Source organism: Bufo bufo, chromosome 8, assembly GCF_905171765.1.
Source record: "Bufo bufo chromosome 8, aBufBuf1.1, whole genome shotgun sequence".
NCBI classification, from domain to species: Eukaryota; Metazoa; Chordata; class Amphibia; order Anura; family Bufonidae; genus Bufo; species Bufo bufo.
The window spans coordinates 19,354,329-19,374,632 of NC_053396.1; the positions used below are offsets into that span (position 1 = coordinate 19,354,329).

General features: G+C 46.6%; 1 protein-coding gene across 2 annotated transcripts in view; it reads left to right on the top strand.

Annotated features, from left to right (window-relative positions):
• The first annotated feature begins 489 nt into the window (after positions 1 to 489).
• The window catches only part of FGD1 (FYVE, RhoGEF and PH domain containing 1), a 97,213-nt gene continuing 77,398 nt past the window's right edge, over positions 490 to 20,304 (top strand). Inside the window, exon 1 of one of the 2 annotated variants that reach the window (XM_040404946.1) lies at positions 490 to 1,197. In XM_040404946.1, the coding sequence (XP_040260880.1) occupies positions 903 to 1,197 (295 nt within the window). In that variant the 5' untranslated portion in view covers positions 490 to 902. The remainder of the gene's footprint in view (positions 1,198 to 20,304) is intronic. The other variant, XM_040404948.1, reaches the window with a different exon arrangement.

The window sequence follows — 20,304 nt, forward strand, 5'->3', positions numbered from 1 at the left end:
CCCCCTGTGGTTGTCAGCTGATCAATGAATTGAAAGCAGATGTTAACCCCTTATATCACCACGTTGCGGATGGTTCGCCGGCGGGATGACTCTTTCTGTGGTCGTCTGCACCCGATCCTACCGCACCTGGACGGGGACCCAGGAGCACCGTCGCTAAGGGGTTAATACGCCTATAAGACAGGATGCTGTAAGTCATGAAAAGCGAAAAAAAAAAAAGCAAAGGGACGGTATTCCAGTGAGAGGGGGGGGGGGGGGGCGGGTAAACTATGTGGGGGAAAATCCAGACCAGATTTTAAAGACATCTGACGTGAAATCCAACGGCAAGGAAAGAGAGTCAGATTTCACGAACGCAGAGGGGGGTGCGGAAAAAAGGAAGAAAAAACTGAAGGCAGGAGGTGGAAGCCAAAAGCATCACTAGCAGCCGAGGCAGCTACAGGGAGAACAAAAGAAATGACACCGTGAGGTGTGCAGGGGGAGGCGAGGAGGGAGCACCCAAGGGTGCCTAGAGGTAGAGGAGACAGACGCACCTCCTTTAGGCGATAACTGCTGTGTTGTTGGGGGTGGTTTGTTTTGTGTTTTTTTGGGGGGGATTTCAGGACAAGGCAGGAATTGGAGCAGAGCTGTACCTTCCTTCAGGCAAGGAACAGCAGGAGGGATGGATTAGGAAGCCGAAGGATCCGGAGGGAGGATGGACAGAGCACCGTCCTGCAATCTGGGATTCTAGGAGACTGCAGGCGTACCGCAGTGCCCTGCTGATACAGCACCTTGGATTATCAAAAAAAAAAAAAAACACCCCTGCGGGAGGGAGGCGGAAAGCTGAGACCTATGGATATTTAGACCCAGATTTCATCATCTGGCAGGGCTTCGATCTTGTGCAACAGGGTGCTCCTACCCCCTCGTCCATGTTCTCCCACCAATGCCTGGAGCCTCCTTATGTCTGTTGCGGCCAGACACCTCTCCTGGCTTCCCATATGGTCCAAGGGAGAGGGGGTGAGCTGGCAATCCAAGGACGCAGGCCTGCCCCTGTACCCTGCAGACATGCAGGTGAACCGACCCCGGAGCACGGCATACACCTACCCACCATCAGCACCAGAGAGAGGAACCAGGGTCCTACGCCAAGCTTCAAACCAGGCGCTTCTCCTATCAACATTGGGGGGGCTGCACCTGGCGCTGGTACCCAGGCACCTCAGCATGATGGTGAGTGAACCACCTATACTGCATCCTCTCTGCCTATGTCATAGCAGGACAGTCGTAACTGAAACCAATAGAAGGTGTCAAATATTTTGCATTTTTATTATTTCCCTTGCTCACAAACACCGCAATACTGGTCATTGGTGGTACTGCATCCAGATTTAAAAAAAAAATGCTAATACTGTGCACTTTTTAGGATTGGGTTAATCTGCGTTATTAATTATGTTATAGGTTGTAATGTATGACTATGGTGACTAAGCAGTGAACCCCGGTTGTCAGAGCTATTACTATATGGAAGATCCGGACACAGATGCGGTATGGGTGGCATCCCTTCCCCCTCTAGCTCCGGTACCTCTATGTTGCATACAAATTGGGTAGGATTGATCCATCCTATTACTTTAATTCCTGTTGCGAGGGGTACACTTATACGAGTAAGTGACTTGAGATGATTTGCCCACGGGCTTTTCCGAATAGAGACACTACCGTCGAATTGCCTCACTCATTTCATTGCCGCACTTCATTCTATGGGGTGGTCCGAACGGATATGCCTATATTATACATCTATCAAAGCATTTGGGAACTCTCCTATTTTACCTGATAGGTGCCCTCGATGCCAGTAGGGTAACGGGTGCTTCCCAGAGACCATCTAATGCTATTGGTGCATGACCTCGGATATGTGGACGTAACAGGCAGGCGAGTTGTCTGCCGACATTTCCGGACACGGTCGCATTCCAGACTGCACATGCCATCGGGCCGATTATACCACAACCACCCCCGGTCCAGGATCATATCCTAATAATAGTGGCCACCCACGGAGTGGTCTGTGTGGACCACCCCGCAGAATTTCCCAGTCTGTAGGCCTTATCCTATAGGTTCCACTCAATAGTGTCTTCTCCGCGCCGTCATTTTGGGTGCAGAACACCTGCATTGCCCGCCTGGGCCAAGTACCTTCTGCCCGTTCCAATGTAAATAGTGGCGACCATCTGCAGAGGAAATGTTTCCAGCAAGTCCGTTATATTTTCCAGCACCAGGGACCCCGAATTTGCTTGGGGCTGGAAAAGATTGTTTTATTAGGGAATTAGCGATAGGACATGGAAAAGCAAGATAAAAAGCCGAAAAGAAAATATTATCTGCACCCGGGAAAGCCGGGAGATATCCAATATGGCCGCTGTAGCAGATCTTACATGGGTTGTCACCAAACTTTCCTAGACTCCTTGTAGGATAACTAGACCGATGAAGCTGGTTGACAACTCATGTGGGAGCCATAAGGGTGACCATGCTGGGGTTGTCACTCAGCTTTCCTGGAAGCAGATATAGCAAGGCAGATGTGTTGTTCAGGAGGCCGAATGACAACCCATGTTGGAGCCGTAATGGTGGTCATATTGGTTGTCACCCAGTCAATCAGCGGCACAAGGGGTGACCGTCAGCAGGCCACAACGTGTCCCCCTGTAGTCTATGAAGAAATCTAAGTGCTCAGTTTCCCTGCAGCGCCACCACAGGAGGAATTAAGCATTACACGGCGTCCATACACATCAATGGTCTGTGTAATGCAGGACAGGACGGGTCCTCCAGAGCCAGAGACGCTCTTTGTATCCGCTCTCCACTTTGGCCAAGAGATGAGGATCCTGAACAGAGGGGACCCCCTCTCGATTAACCCTGGATTCACCAACAGGATGTATCGAGATGGGTTTTCTTAAACTGGAAGCCCCTTTGTACTGTTGGGAATGACCTTCAAAATGTTAAATTGAACCGATGGATCTCTCTTTCAGTTTGTCAAGACCTCGGCCCTTTCCTAGTAGTTGCCAGAAGGATGGTGCACCTAACGTATGCACTTAAAAGGGGTATTCCAGTTATGTGAACTATTAGATCGTGGAGGTCCTGGGTAACCCCACTGTTCACAAAAATGGGGGGATCTCGACAGACATTTTTATGGGAGTTCCAGAGACAGCGCTCGGCTAGCTTGGGCAATGAAGGTAGCTGCGGCTGCATGCCCGACCTGCCACGCCGTTCATTAGGGGAAGGTTCTACGGGTACGGGGGTTCCTGTGATTGTGATCAGTGGAGTTCCCAGCGGCAGGACTCCCACCGATCTAATAGTAATCCCCTAACCTCAGGTAACCGGAGTACCCCTTTAAGTCTCCAATAGATCCATGAAATCACTACCCAAGTGGTTTGTATGGAGCCGGATTTGCGACGTAAGCCATGTGATCCAAAACTTTGCCTGGTCATGATCTGAGTAGCATGAGTCCTCTCATTGCTGCAGAAGGGCCATTGGCCCCCTCAGGCGCAAGGGCCCAGGAGCGGGCCACAAGAACGGAATGGCTGGCGGTTGACCCCATTCAATCCTACTCTACTGCTGGTGTCATATTAGGACTTGGTGTCTTCTTGTATTTTTGATAGTTGGGTGACATCACTCCTCTCACGATTCCGTTATCTCAGGGATTTTCGCACGAGACCGATCCAGCGACTGATCAATTCCGCACGTCTCATCAGCTATCCTCTACATTGGAGGGGGGGGGGGGGGGTTATTCCTACTGCCCTCTCGTCCATCTGTGTGCATGCTAGTAATGATATCCATGGGAGCGTTGTAGCTTCTGCTGGAAATTTGAGCAGAGATTCGTCGAGGCGACGCTCCGCGTTCAGAGCTGCATTGTTCAGGCCGGCCCTGTGTTTACATAGCGTGGGCTGGAAACATCTGGACAAGGAGTCAGCAAAGCCGCTGGAGTAAGGATTTCTGGGCTCTTGTGGTCTGCGCCAGGCCCAGGAGATGTGGCAGCTCTCCACTCAGCCGGCCTGTGGGTGAGACGCCTCCTTCAGCAACTTTTAGGATTTTGACGCCAGAAATAAGGCCGTTTCTGTACACGTCTCATAAGACAAGCCATCAACCGATTTCCGGGTCCCGCTTCTTTAAAGGGGTCGTCTCCCTTCAGCAAATAGAATTTATCATGGAGAGAAAGCGAATACAAGTCACTTACTAATGTATTGTGATCACATTGTTTCCATGGTTACGACCACTCTGCAATCCAGCAGCGGTGGTCGTGCTTGCACACTATAGGGAAAAGCACTAGCCGTACGTGAGCTCCTACGGTCCCCGGCCCCCAGAGAGGCTGATTTATTTATTTTTTTCTATAGCGTGCAAGCAACGACCACCACTGATGGATTGCAGGGTGGTCGTAACCATGAAACGAGCAGTGTATATTGTGTTGGAAAATGAATCCAGCCAGCGAAGGAGGCAATATGGACAATCACAATACATTAGTAAGTGCCTTGTATTTACTTTCTCTACATGAGAGAGAACCCCTTTAACCCCCCCCCCGGCGATCAGCTGCTATCACCAGCCAAATGAATGGGCGTCCATGTAACATATGTTTTTTCGGGAGCAAGAGCTCTACCGTTCTTCATTCTGGCAGCGAATGTATGATCACTGGGCGTCTGACCACAGGGACACCCATTGATCACGAGGTCCCCTCATGCACTGGCGTCGCCACTGCTCCTATTCACTTCTATGGGATGGAAGGAGATAGTTAGGCACTGTCCTCGGCAGTCATATAGCGTGAATGGAGCACCACCCTGGTCCAAGCGCTTAGACCCCGACGATCATATTTGTTAGAAGGGTCCCAATCATCGATCCAGCAATCATCTTTCTGAAACCTGGTAATAAGTGTCCAGTTTCCCTGCAGCGCCACCACAGGACAATGAAGCATTACAGCACCCATTCACATCAATAGGTTTTCTGTGTAATGTAGGACTTGACAGGTCCTCCAGAATAAGAGATTCTCTACTCCGGCCAAGACATGAGGATCCTGAAGAGAGGACCCCCTCCCTATTAACCCAGAATTTCCTAATAGAGTGTAGGAAAATGGGGTTCTAAACTGCACACCCTTTAAAAGGGAATGTGTCACCACATAGCTCGCTGTGAAATTATATTACATGTTAGATGTCCACTTCTCGATACCCTTCTTATGGTGTTTGTCCTATTTCCATCTGAGGCCCCCATTGTGGGGAAATTGGCCTTTTTATTTTATGCTGATTAGCTCCCGGGTGCAACTAGGGCATTGCCGTTTGCACCGTGCACCCGAGGCTCCTCTCCTTTTACTTCCTGGCTGCACCCCATGATGATTTCACTGACACAGCCAGGCAGTGAAGATGTACTACTACGTATGAACGTTGGTTCACTACACTGTTTGGCGCATGCACAGTACAGTACCAAATTTCACCGGTCCAGTGTATGTCCGTCCCTGGACAGGACAGGGACTTGGCTGGATTGTGTAGACTGGGTACAAACTGTAGCATATCTTCAGCTGTGAGAAGTATTAGGAGATTTTCAGCCTCTGGGTGTAATGAAGAATGTTCCTATTCACTGACAGCAATCTCTCGCAAGCACTTACAATATATATCTCATCATGTATGGGCACCTATAGCATCTTCCATGTCAGAATATCAATATCTAGCCGTAGCAGGTCGCTATGGGGCCCAGAGGTATCGGGGGCCACTCAGGTGTTCATTTCTATAAGGAACAGCAAGCTGGTGTTTTTTTGCTATCTCGCACCACCATGTGGGTTCTCTGATACACTGCGCCGTCATCCATCACTTTAATTCTGCTATGGACCCCATGGATTCTAGTCACCGCCCCTGCTGCCAACCCCCCCCCCCCCCCCCCCCATTTTAAACCTCACCCCCAATGCGCGCAGGGACGCCCCCCCCCCCAAGGCCCCTCTACCACATTAGATGACAGAAGTTAGGGTAGGGAACCAGTTACAGATTTTGCATTGAGGCCCCTGGAGCTTTCAGTTAGGTCTCTATTAGGCACTATGGGCCGCTTCTAGGGTAGAGTGCCTCCATAATACAGCACTATATTCAGGTATACGTGGGACAGAAAGGGGTTGTCCCACCATAACCACTTATTACCTATGCCTATCTGATTGGTGGGGGTCCGACTGCTCATCACAAGCACGGGGGTCGCCGAGTCCCGCAAGCAAATGGAGCAATGGTCACGCATGTGCGGCGATGCTCTATTCTTCTCTATGGGATTACTGCTCTTGTCCTCAGCGGTCCCATAGCTGAGGTCTAGTAGGGGCCTATAGAAGTCTATATCATGGTGGGAGGCTGTACGGAGCTGTAATACGGTAGTGTGCACGAGGCCTTACGTCTGCTCAGACCTCATTTCACCATAATTAGATAACGTGACTCCACGCGTTTCAGTCTCGTACCTCTCCTCGGCTTATTATGCAACATAGATAGCCCACCGCCGCGGTGAACCCTCCATTGAAAGCAGCACGCGCTGGCACAGGCAGAGAGGGGGCGGGGGGCGGTTGTGTGTAGTGCGCCCGCTGACGCTAACATGAGCTGCCCTGTAATTTTCGCCTACTATTTCGGGAACGAATGCTTCCCCCAGGGAGACGACTTCGCTTTTATTTATTTGCTTTGATTTTAAAGCCTCGGCAGCGGTTCTATCAAAGCAGAAGTCTTAACTGTACAACTTGCATGATGAAGCAGTGATGAAGCAGTGCTGACTTCGCGCGAACACTAGCTGTGCGATTTTATTTTTAAAGGGGGTCTGTCACCGCCAAAATCAGTATACCGTCACATAGGGTAGGTGCCCCGAAACATAACCATAACCTTTCTTGTGAAAATCTAGTGCCCTAATCCCGAGAAATGCCAAGTAAGGTATTCGGTGCCCTGTGGGCAGAGTAGCTCCGTCGGGTGCACCAGGGTCGCCCTGCGTCAATCCTTCTTGGTTCTGAGATTTCAGAGACTGTCAGTCAAACAGAGGGAGGTGCCTGGGTGGTGTTAATAGCAGAGTGGATGTTGTGGCTCCGCCCATGAGGCACCGAAAAACCTTATTTGCATAAAAAGTGTATCTTCCTGTTTCCTTCCTGAATTATGGTCTTGGTACATTATCCTATAAAGTGTCAACAGTTGCTCAACCGGGAGCATAACTAGTGCCATGAGGAGTACCGATTACCCATTTTGACTTGGCCAGGGTGTTTAGATACAGGGGTGGAGGCAGCATGCTGATTGTTTCCTCTGGGTCAGGGGTAGCTATGGCTCTGAACTTACCACGAGGCAGCCCATGCATTTGCCTTGGAAAGAGAGATCCAATTGCGATTGGTCTGATCTGTGTGTGAAGCCCCGCCCATGAAGAACTGCAGTGCAGGAAGCCCCGCCCATGAGGAACTGCAGTGCTTGCAAACAAGCTGATGGGGAATTGGCCCAAGGGTCATGGGAAGGGGTTGGAGAGAGAAACAAAACCCAGAAACAAAATTGCGGAACGGATGCGGACTCCTTCATACGGTCGTGTGAATGTAGCCTAAGACAAGAGGAGCATATGTGGAACGCTATATCCACCTCTACTTAAAGGAGTCTCCCCTACCTGTTTGGGGAGATGCTAAAAGAAAAGTGACCGCCATTCCTGGTAACCATCTGTGCCACCCATAACCATTCTTTTACATTTTTCTTAAAAATCCGCCATATAAAGCTTCTGATTGCAGCTGTATTTGGTCAGTCTAGGCCCTAGGGCATTTACGCAGTGTATCCACGTAGCAGGTAAGCGTTGAAGGATGCTCATTAGATTTCTAGGAGACGTGTGTAAACCCAGCAAGCGCTCGCACTATCATTTACTTACGATGGTTTCCATGGTAACTGAGGAGCGAGCTCGACTAAAGGCTGCGATTCCAAATATCTGCCTTTAGGATTTATTGGACGTCATGGAGAATGTCATCGGTGAGCGGGAATACAGTCCCTATGAGAAGGACATTGCTCTAGGTCAGAAATGGAGCCCGCACACAATTGTGTATAGTACCGCCATACAGACTAGGAAAATTGCCTAAAAGTGCAGTATTATGCAGGAACTATATGTCAGCACTATATGGACTCTTTATGGGATTTTTGTTTGGATACTTCATAATATTGATGGGCTTTGCATGGAAGTACTACTTTGCCTCTTTAGGACGGTATTATGTGGGTATATATATGCAGTATTGTTGTGAAACAATATAGGAATGTTATTTAGTCACTGTATGGCGGTATCATATGGACAATGAATGTCACTTTTATTTGGGCTGTATTGATGTGAACCATGGCAAATACTATGTGAGCGATATATGGTAATGTTATATAGTAGGTACTACATGGTAATAATGGGAACCATAAGGTGATAATAGGCACTGTATATGGTAATGTTACATTGTCAGTACTATATGGTAATCGTACATAGCAGATACTGTATGGAAGATATGGGTATTATATGGCAATATTATACGGTAGATACTATATGGAAGACATGGGCACTATATATGGTAATGTTACATAGTCAGTACTATTTGGTAATATTACATAGTGCATACTACATGGAAGGCATGGGCACTGTCTGGTAATATTAAATAGCAGGTACTGTATGAGAGATATGGGCGTTATATGGCAATATTATATGATAGGTACTATATGGAAGATACGGGCATTATATGATAATATATTTTTGGTACTATATGATGAAAATGGGAATGATATGGTAAACATGGGCACTATATGGTAATATTATCGTAGGCACTATATGGAAGACATGAGCACTATATAGTAATATATAGTCAGTACTATATAGTAAAATGGGCACTATATGGTAATATTATCGTAGGCACTATATGGAAGACATGGGCACTTTATTGTAATATCATAGTGAGTACTATATAGTAAAATGGGCACTATATGGTAATATATAGTCAGTACTATATGGTAAACATGGGCACTATATGGTAATACTTGGATACTGTGGCGGTACTATTTATGCACTATTTAGCAGTATTGTCTTCTCTATATCTATATACATGTAAATCTGGGGAGCGGACGCCCCTCGCTGCTTGTTGGCCACAGTCCCATCCCATTTTCTATAAAAGTGACGCAAACAAGGTGATACTTAGGACCCCCTCCTATCTAATGGTAATGCAGTGCAGGGAGAGAAGTTACTCCGTGGCGGTGCACACAGGTATTTGGCGGTCTATATGTAGGCGTTATTATATTGCAGACTTCACTTTCCCACAGTTTAACAAAACAGTGAAATCTGGCGGTGTATCTGATGATCAGATAAGGCTGAGCTTGTAGAGCCATGTATGGGCCGTATAGAAATCCCATCCCGCCAGATACTGCTCACTACAGTATTTTACAGTTTGCTTTATCTCCAGATAAAAGACAATGCAGCAGTTGCCTCTGACAGATTAAAGCAAGCAGAGCTCAGCCGAGCAGATGCACTGGGATTTAACTACTTCTGTGCTGGAAACCACAGCAGAAACTTCTGCAAAGATTGGAGGTGATGAAGCAAGTTAAGCTCAGAATAGAACCTGTGAACAACTGTATATGGCAGATAGGAGAGGGGGTACTACCGCATCAGGGACTGGGAAAGCTGGGTGATCCCTTCTGGAGCTGCAGTAGCGATCATATTGCTAGTTTTCCCACAGGTTTGACCCCCATAACGGTCTCATCCAGAACTGTAAACACCATAAATGCCTCAGTCACAGGTGAGCCCCCATATCTGTCTCATCAGAACATGTGCCTCATCAGTAGTTGTGCCCCCATAGGTGCCTCAGTAGCAGGTAATCCACCATACCTGCCTCATCAGTACATGTGCTTCAGTCACATGTGAGCCCCCATACCTGTCTCATCAGTAGATGTGTCTCCATAAGTGCCTCAGTCACAGGTGAGCCACCATACCTGTCTCATCGGTACATGTGCCTCAGTCACAGGTGAGCCCCCATACTTGCCTCATCAGTAGATGTGCCCCCATAGGTGCCTCAGTAGCAGGTAAGCCCCATAGCTGCCTCATCCATAGGTGTGACCCTATTAGCACTTCGACTACAGATATGCCTCTGCCTCATCCATAGGTGTGACCCCAAGTGTCTCACCTCAGTCACAGGTGAGCCCCCATATCTGCCTCATCAGTAGATGTGTCGCCATACGTGCCTCAGTCAACAGGTGAGCCTCATAACTGCCACATCCATAGGTGTGAACCTATAAGAACTTTAACCATATATAAGCCCCTGTCTTGTCCAAAGATGTGACCCCATAACTGCTTCACCCACAGGTGAGCCCCCATATCTGCCTCATCAGTAGATGTGTCGCCATACGTGCCTCAGTCAACAGGTGAGCCTCATAACTGCCACATCCATAGGTGTGAACCTATAAGAACTTTAACCATATATAAGCCCCTGTCTTGTCCAAAGATGTGACCCCATAACTGCTTCACCCACAGGTGAGCCCCCATATCTGCCTCATCAATAGATGTGCCTAAGTCACAAGTGAGCCCCATAACTGCTTCATCCATAGGTGTGATCCTATAAGCACTTAAGCCACAGATAAACCGCTACCTCATTCATAGGTATGACCCAATAAGTGCCTCAGCTACAGGATACCTGCCATATCTGCCTCATAAGTGCTTCAGCCACTGATAAGCCCCCATATCTATCTCATCAATAAGTGTGATCCTATAAGCACTTCAAATGTAGATAGGCCACTGCCTCGTGCATAGGTGTGATTGATCCCTTAAGTGCCTTAGCTACAATTGAGCCCCCATATTTGCCTCATCACTAGATGTGCCCCATAAGTGTTTCAGGCACAGGTGAGTCCCCATATCTACCTCATCAGTAGATGTGCCCCAAAAAATGCTTCAGGCACAGGTGAGCCCCCATATCTGCTTAATCAGTAGATGTGCCCCCATAAGTACATCAGGCACAGGTGAGCTCCCATAACTACCTCATCAATAGGTGTGCTCCCAGAAGCGCCTCAGACACAGGTGAGCGCCCACAATTGCCTTCTCCACAGATGTGCCTCTATAAGTATTTCAGGTGTGCCTCCATTACTACCTTATCCATAAGTTTGCTTTACCAAGTGCCTCAGCCACAGGTGTGTTCCCACATAAGTGCCTCAGCCACAGGTGTTCTACTATAGGTTCCTCTACCCTAGTTCCTCTCTCTAGTCCCTGCCACAGGTATGTCCCCCCAATAGTAATAGTCGCTTTCCTCAGGATGCTGCTTGGTTAGACGTTCCAACTTTCCTATGGTGCCTCCACTATGTAGAATTAGTTGGGAAAAACCTTATACCAGAGGATTCTGATGGTAAAGACTAAAGAAATGTATTAGCTGAGAGGATCTGTGAGTGAGTTAATATTGGTGACTACTTTGGTGGTAAGTCTATATATAACAGTTTATATGGTTTTACACTAGGTCAGTTGTCATTAATCTTGGAAGCCGTCAGAGATATTGCCATGGATTATAGACATTTGACATCAGATGCGTTCAGTGTGGTTCATGTTACAGGGTTGTCTAGATTTCCCATGATCTCTACCAAAGACCCTCATCTGACTTTCCACATCACTGACATTGTCCTAGTGACCCCAGAGCTAAAGAGATGACTCATAGCATCATGTCTCCAGGTGCAATGACCCCTGAAAGAGCTGGAGTAGGAGTTTGTTTTACAGAAATGAACATGCACAATGGAAGATGCAGCTTCTTAGATCCTCCTTAAAGGAGGACGGAGATCTTTACCCCCAGCTCTTCCACCAAAAGACAACCAAGGGACAAACATCTTGTTGCTTCAAGGTTAGTAGTGGAGACTCCTTTTGCAACAGGTTCTACCAAAGCTACTTTTGGAACGAAAAATGAGCCGTCTCTACATTGTTTTAGGGAAGATCAGCTGGATTCAGGAATGGGGATGGGAATAAGGATCATCATGGGGCAGCCATCTAGACTGTTACGACAGGAAATCTCTGTGTTGATGGCGCCTTCAGGAGATGAGCTTAGAGGGATCATCCATTTTAAGCAATCCCTTTATAGTTCCATGGGGGTAAAAAAAAAAAAAATCACAATGAGAGGTCCTCCTGCCAGTTGGACATTGACCTATAGGATAGCTACCGCCACAGGTGCCCCTAAAAAGGCACATTTCTTCTTCCTGGGTGAGAGGTAATTTACATAGCATTGCATGGCCTACAAGACTCAAACTGGCTGCTTCCAAAAGGAGTCCAGACCTAGTATTTTGGGCTCCACACCGACACCTTGGGTGGCAGCCCAGGTGGAAGACGGAGCCAAGACTGGTGTAACCTCGGCTGAGGGTTAGCCACCAGCGTATCCTCGGATTCAGCTGAGGGTTAACCATATGTCCTCAACCCTTGCAGGAGACTTCTGGACCAGAGGGACCGGGAAAGGTTTATAGAGGGTCCTTCTCTTACTGAGAAGGTCTGCGATAGACCACAACCTAGTGCACGTTTTTTGTGTGGCACACTGCACGATTTTGTTGCACATGTGTGGAAAGCACGTACCTCGGGCTTTAAAAAATTACCAAGCAATCATTGACTTCAGTGTGGTAGATAGCAACTTTTTGGAGCTCAGACACTGCTTTCAGATTCCCAATTGGGCCCTTCCTTATACAGTCAACATTGCTCCTTATCTCGTTTTTATAGCTACAGGAGTAAAACAAGGTCAGAAATGCATGTCACCCAATATGATCTCTTTTGCTTTCATGGAGGCCAGAAGATACAGGAAACGTTTGGTGTGCCGCCAGTTGGACAGCCGTTGAAGAAGAGGAATCTTTGCAGTGTAGTCTGTCCATTTTTACTTTTTTAATATTTATTCTTAATACGAGCGGGTGTTTATCACAAACTACATCTGCCTGGAGTTTGTTTCGGCCTCTTTTACGACCAACATCTTCTACCATCACCTCATTTACACCCTTGAATACAACCTCGGTTCAAATGTACATATTGCAACAACTTCTTGAAATAGTTCGTCTGTTTGTAAATCTTGTAATGTTTTCCATGTAAGTTGTGCAACTTTATGATATTACAGGCTCTAGGGTAGTTTAAAGTAGTAGTAGAGAGGGAACAGGACTTTCCATGGTTTGAACATACCCCATCTCTTTTCAAGGACATTGCACATGCATCAGTAAACTTTGATGGTCAGTCTTGAACCATGAGTCTGATGATTCTATTAATGGCATCCTCTGTAGCGTGCTACGATTGGTGGTCCAAACCTACAGATCCCCCGACAGTCATTTCCTGTCTAACTTTTGGAAGGAAAAACTTGATTATAACTCTACAAGCTGTGGTCATTTAGCTGGTGATGGCAACTCCAGGTGGTGGACATTCTCATCTGTATTTATTTCTCTTGTTCACAGGGTAAAGCTCGGTTCACATCTGTGTTGTTGCTTCAGATTATAACGGAAGTCATGACACTTTTTCAGATCTGTCATACGATGGATCTGGTGTGTGATGGACCCCATTAATTTACAGTGAGGTCTATCTGGCTTCTGTTGTGGTGTCTGTCGTTTTGACTTGAAGAATAACACTGAAACCAGTGCTAATTCTTCTGCCAAATCTGATGGAGCCTCCAACGTAAATGTGAATATAGCCTAAGATACCACTGAGATATACTGTATCTCTAAGCAAAAGCCATTTTATTATTTTTAGTATGGTCACCCAGGGTTCCAAAGCTATTAAAGGTCACAGCTGTCTTCAAGGTCATGATACTTTTCTTTCCTACAAGGAATGAGGGCAAGGAGACAACAAAAACTAGACCCTAATGTGACGGGATGGTGGGTATTGCTTGAATGAACTGGCACTAATTATGAAATGACCCATTAAAACTTTTATTAAAAGCCATGACCATCATGGATTAAGGTCTACTTAGTAACGGGGCATAGATTGGAATATCTATGAAGCAAGGGCTTCCAAAGTACCCTTGGAGAGAACCAGTCCTAGTTGAGGCCTTCACTTTGCCGCTGTAGTACTCTAAACAAGGGTTGAGAAGTTGTCTCAAGAGCCAAGGAATGGATATGGAGGTGAAAAGTACCACTAGGGCCTTCCTCTGGGTGGCAAAACCCAGCACCGTAATGGTGGGCTTTTTGATCTCTACTGTACGGCTTCCTATCTTCTATGCATTTTACTGATCAAGAGGTAGATTTGTCTAAATAACAGGGATTGAAGATGGCCTGCTCACAAGGTGCACTTTGCTGAGCTCCTGCCAGTGACTTACACATCTGTCAGTAATCACATACCTTTTACATGTGTATGCCATGTGTTCGCGTGACTTCTACATTCAACCAGCGCATAGCCTGATGGGCAGCAAGTGATGGAAATAGTTAAAGCCCTTTGGTCAACCCATAATCCTAAACCATGTCTTTTGTTACTGTCCTGAGCACTTCACAAATGAAAGGAACCTAAAGAGGATTGTGAATGTGAAGGTGTTCTCCTGCCTGTAACTGCAAAACTGCTTCCCTCAGCTTTTTAACACAAGAATCTAAATGTGCTCACAAGTAGCTCTTCTTTCTTCTTGCGGCCGCTCCGGTAATACTTTCCATATGTCACACTGGGAAATGAAGGGAAATAAGAAATTATTGGATAGAGCAATGCAGAGCTGGCAGCAAAGGTCGCTCTCCTTGTCCTGGTACTGAGGCCACAGATACCTATATGAGTGTGTAATGGCATTTGCAGACACATTAACCATAGAGGCAGCACACATTTATGTCCTACAGGCTTCTATTAAAATCTTTATACTTATTACTGAGGTTTATTACTACTTTCATGACCACTGACAAATCCACATGAGATGGTCGATGGAGGCACCACAGCATACGTTACTAGTGACTGAAGACTACTCCACTGGCTAATATACTGTAGGTCCTTCATTCAGATTGACCAAAAATTTTGCTGGGTGACCACCAAGATAGCCATCATTACAGATCCCACAAGGGCTTATGAGGCTCTAGGATGGAATGTCTGTCTGTCTAGGTAAGCAAAGATGGGTGACCATCAGCTTTGGACTGGTATCTCCCGAGGAAAGAGAACCATCTTGCTAAGTGCCACCTTGTGAAAGTAGCTCTCTGTAAGTCAAAAGCCGACTTTTTAATAAGCCTTGGGATAGGACAAGGGAATATAGCAAAGACAGAGATCCATCCGTAAACTACTGTTTTAGGTGGTTTGCCTGTCACGGCGGACAGGATATAAGATACACAGAAAAATAAACAAACAAGTTTCTAGGCGAGAAGCTGGGGATAAAGGTCACCTCCTAACATATCCCTCTCCCTATACTGCTATGCCCACGATCAGACCCTTAAGGTGGGAATACCGTGTCCTCATGCCTGGGCTGAAAATACCCTAAAATCCCTAAGATGGTGATAGGGGAATAGAGGCAGCCTGCTCCCTCAGAACCTGGATGGGCAGGTGTCTCTCTAACAGCCTAGACAGCAAAACCAAAAGAGAACAAAAACCAACTTATCTTTTGAGCAGGAACAGCCAATCCTTCCTTCGTTGCATACACAGAGCCAGACAGAAGCTATAACCCGCACGGAACACTGGGAGTGGGTGTGATTTAAACTGAAACCAACGACCCCGCCCAGTGCACCTGAAGGGAGGCGGATCTAGCTTGACTCCAAAACAAAAGGCTAGACACGTGCTGCCAATCTGGCAGACCTCCACACATAGCCTGAGCAGGGCATGACATTGCCCCTTTTCCTTTGTCCTGTCCCAAGGCTTGCAAAAAAAAAAAAAAAGGATTTCCACAAGGTGACGATAGCGAGATGGTTCTCCTTCCCTAGAAAATACCTCTTTACATAATATTTTCCCATGGAGCATTGCCTATAAGTCTCCATACACAGCTGGTCTCTTTAAGGAGAGCCAGTACCCCTGCCGAAGATCAGTCCATGTTGAGAACGATGAAACAGATGCTAAATGAAGCTTTTTTAGATATGCCCCCTGCTTCTTCAGGTCACGTCACAGTATTTTATCAGGGCCTATTTATATAAGGTTACTGCTAGGCCCGTCTACCAGCTCTTCTCATGACTTCCATGATTAGACGGTATCCTAGCAACAGCAGAGATAAGGCCGGGTTCTAAGCAGATAGTAGAGAGCAGCCAAGCACATAGGCACCACTGACCTGCAGCATTATCTCCGGCACCAAGGTCGCCATTAGTTTTCTTTCAGCAAGGTAACCTCTACGGGCAGGATTTGATCATGTAAGCAATTTTTTCCAGGTCACTAAAATGTTGACTGGAAAAGCATGAAATGCTACAGCTAGTAGCGTGCATTCATCCAGGATGTCAAAGACTGTCGTACCCAAAGACATAATCTGAAGCTCCGAGGCCCCAATGCAAAAAGTAAAAATAATGATAAAAAGGAACACTTACCACGTTGTGCCATAATACTGCCATCTTCTTAAGTGGCAGAAGGGCCCCCCATGCACCATGGCCAGATCTGACTTTTACTTCTGCACCCCCTAAAGCTACTCCCCTAAACATACCATGAGATATTTTGATACTCCTTGTACGTTATCAGAGTATGATCCCAAGTAGCGGTTGAGGTGCGGTAAAAACCACATCTGTTGTTTTTGCAGTATTTTTTGATGTGGTTGCAGGTTTTACATTTCACATGTTTCACCTAGAAAAACCACAGCCTCAACCGGTTGCAAAAAAAAATAAAAATGTGTTTTTAACCACACCTTATGGTATATTCACACTTAGCGTTTGAGTTGCGGTAATGATGACATCAAAACCTGCTCAGCCAATCACTGGAAGAGGCGGGCTACTGCTACTATTAGTGATTGGCTGGGCAGGAATCTCTAGGCATTTCCTGTGTGTTGAGTTGGGACAAGGAAGTAGACACCAGTGGAGGACCCGGTAAGGGTTGGAACGGGAGCGGTGGGGGATCTTTTATTTTTTATTATCCCCCCTTTTTAAAGAGTTTTCCCCCCACCTCTGTAAGCCACCTAAGTATTTACCTTAACCATCCTAGACCACCATGGAGAGTGGATCCATATTAACCCCTTCATCACCCAGGACCACCACTGAAATTAGGTAATAACTGCTTAATCACTATAGGCACTAAGGTGAATCACCAACTCTCCTCCCCATAAAAATGTGTAATGTAGTCCATGGAGAAACTTGGCAAACAGGGATAGTGGAGGAAAGAGGCAAATTTTGCTGCCTCTCTCCGTGGCACTCGAGAACCCCCTTCCAATGCAATCTTGCTTTTGCCCCTGTTATGGAAGTAGCTCTTTGAGGCATCTAGGCTTTTGCTGCCATCAGCAGAAAGGATACCTATCATTTTAAACACACCTTTGATTGGTTGGGGTCCAGGTGTCAAGAGCCCCCTCATGACTGGAGAATGGAGTGAGGGGTGTAGGGGGTCACGAACAGTCTATACTCCACTTGCTCTGCTGTACGAGGAGAGCCATGCAGAGTGAATCAGAAATGAAGGACCTCAACGCTCATGTGAGAACTTCCACCCCTTTGTTTTAGCAAGTATGGGGGTTTTAGCACCAGAACCCCCACCATTTAAATCTTACATGTCACTAAAGGTTTTTTATAATGATAGGTACCCTTCAAGCTCTCTTTGCCTACAACTACATGCAGTTGATGAGGCCTGGTGACCCTTTAGCTGACTGTGGAGCAGCCATTTGGTTTAATATGGCCATGTCAGTGAAGTCTTCGTTAGCAAAAGGAGTCAGCTATATTCTTAAGCTGCTATTTTTACTGGGGTCAGAGACAGCAGGGACTGAATTAGAAGACTAGGAACATAAAAGATGATGGAGGTCATTTTTCTCGCCCTACAATGCATTGCTGATTTTAGCGAAGGACATGTCCATATTTCACTAAAACAGCTTGGAATTAGGTTCTGTACACAAATTGCACGGTTGGTAGATGCGTACAGTAGCATTTTGGGGAATATAGAACTGTTAGTATAGAGTAGGAGAAGAACAGGGGATAATTCCCAATTGTTGTTCTGGCCTGCCAAATTCTAGGCCACCTTTTTGGAATTTATGACGACGCCTGTCTGTAGCTTCAGTTATGGCATTTGGATGTTACAGAGGGAGGTCCCCTATGCCAAACACCTCTCTACGAGCCAGAATGGAGCACTCTGATAAATCTGGCCCATCCATCCATTACATGGATGGACGTTCACCTGAATGACTGCCATGTAATATGTTAGCCTGGTGATGGCAGCTGATCACATAGGGTTGGAGAAGCCAGCATCCAGTTATATAGGGGCTGTCTTCAGGAGATTAGTGTTTTTCAGTTAGGGGCCCATAGTCCCTCAGTGTTGCGTGGATCTGGGTCAAGGGTTCAGTTTAAGACCGCAATGGCAAGAGCTGTTACAAGGTGCCGAAAAAAGTTGAGGATCGTTATTGATCAGAAATGCGAAGATCTAACGCTCCAATGGGAAACCTACAACAGAGGCCCAAACCAACCATGTTCTATTTAGCATGGTGGGGTCTTCTTATACACCCCCTATAGTTACACCATGGCCTTAACTCATGACTATGCAAATCTTCTATCACAGTGACCCCTCACTGCTTCTAGTCAAGGAAAACCTATAACGAAGGCCCAAACCAGCCATGTGCAATTGGTGTTGCGTGGATCTGGGTCAAGCGTTCAGTTTAAGACCCCAATGGCAAGAGCTGTTTCAAGGTGTCAAAAAGTTGAGGATCACTATTTATCAGAAATGCGAAGATCTAGAACTTCAATGGAAAACTTATAACGGAGGCCCAAACCAGCCATTTGCAATTGGTGTTGCGTGGATCTGGGTCAAGCGTTGAGTTTAAGACCCCAATAGCAAGAGCTGTCTCAAGGTGTCAAAAAGTTGAGGATCATTATTGATCAGAAATGCGAAGATCTAACGCTCCAATGGGAAACCTACAACAGAGGCCCAAACCAGCCATTTGCAATTGGTGTTGCGTGGATCTGGGTCAAGCGTTGAGTTTAAGACCCCAATGGCAAGAGCTGTCTCAAGGTGTCAAAAAGTTGAGGATTATTATTGATCAGAAATGTGAAGCTCTAACGCTCCAATGGGAAACCTACAACAGAGGCCCAAACCAACCATGTTCTATTTAGCATGGTGGGGTCTTCTTATATACCCCCTAAAGGTACGCCATGGCCTTAACTTATCACTATGCACATCTTCTATCACAGTGACCCCTCACTGCTTCTAGTCATGGACCATGACAAAATTACACAAAGTTGACTTCAATTTCCTGGATCCTCCATCATAACATCTACTCTGTTAATTAGGACCTTATATAACTTGATAGTATCATTAGTGATGCCAGATGAGGTGTGGGCAAATTACTGTAGACCTTAGGGGGCAGTTAGGCCACTTCGGGAGCCAACTGGACTTTTTAGTAGCCCAGCAAAGCGTTGGGTGTCAGCTTCAAATCGCATTAGCCACCTGGCTCCAGGGATTTCTCCGAGACGGCTTTATTATTTAATGTGTTGAGTCCCGTAGCTGCAAAATCTGGTCCTGGGTGGAACGAGGTCCTGATACAGGCAAGTTGTGACTGTAGCAGCATAGGCAACTCCAGTTAATTATAGAAACAGGCTGCAGAGGAGGTCTCAATATAAGAATGTGAGGAGGGACCTGACAGGAAATGGGGTAGGGGGAGCAGACACTTGGAGCGAGTGTAATACACACAAAGCTTCTCTCCTAGGTCTCCTCAGACGCATTTATTTTGCTTTTGAGAAGACGTTTGCAATGCTTCACCATGAACCAGCGTGACCCGTCTGGCCCTCTGGCAGGCCTTGCCGGTGCTGATGTTATTTGGCAGATTAATGCAGTCACCCAGGCAGAATTCAGAGCTTTATCTATCACGCTGACAATTTCACATTTGCTTTCATTTACGGGCGGGCGTGCAAAAAAAAAAAATTTCTCTGCATATTCGCAGTGATAAATGTGAATGTCGGCAGCACCACAGGCCTTAATGCATCCAGTAATCACGATGCCACGGCTGTCCATCAAAATTATGAAGCGTCCACATGTGCTTGTGGAGATGAGCAGCCATCCAATGTTCCCAGGGGGAAAACCACAAGATCAGACTGATTGAAATCCATCTGCCTAATCCCTGTTGTCCTCTGGACAGCCTGATGGCCACCACAGATGTGTGATAGTTCACAGATCTCGATGAAATCTGCAGCAGAAATTCCATGGCCAGGATGACTTTTTGCATGTCCCATAAAACTGCTTCTGTTTGGTGGTTTTCATGTCTGCGTTGAAGGCGGTACTTTTTATTTTTGTGTTAAAATGATGGACACCATGGACAGTCCCCGTTATAGTCAGTGGAGTCCATCTGTGACGGATCCATCACTG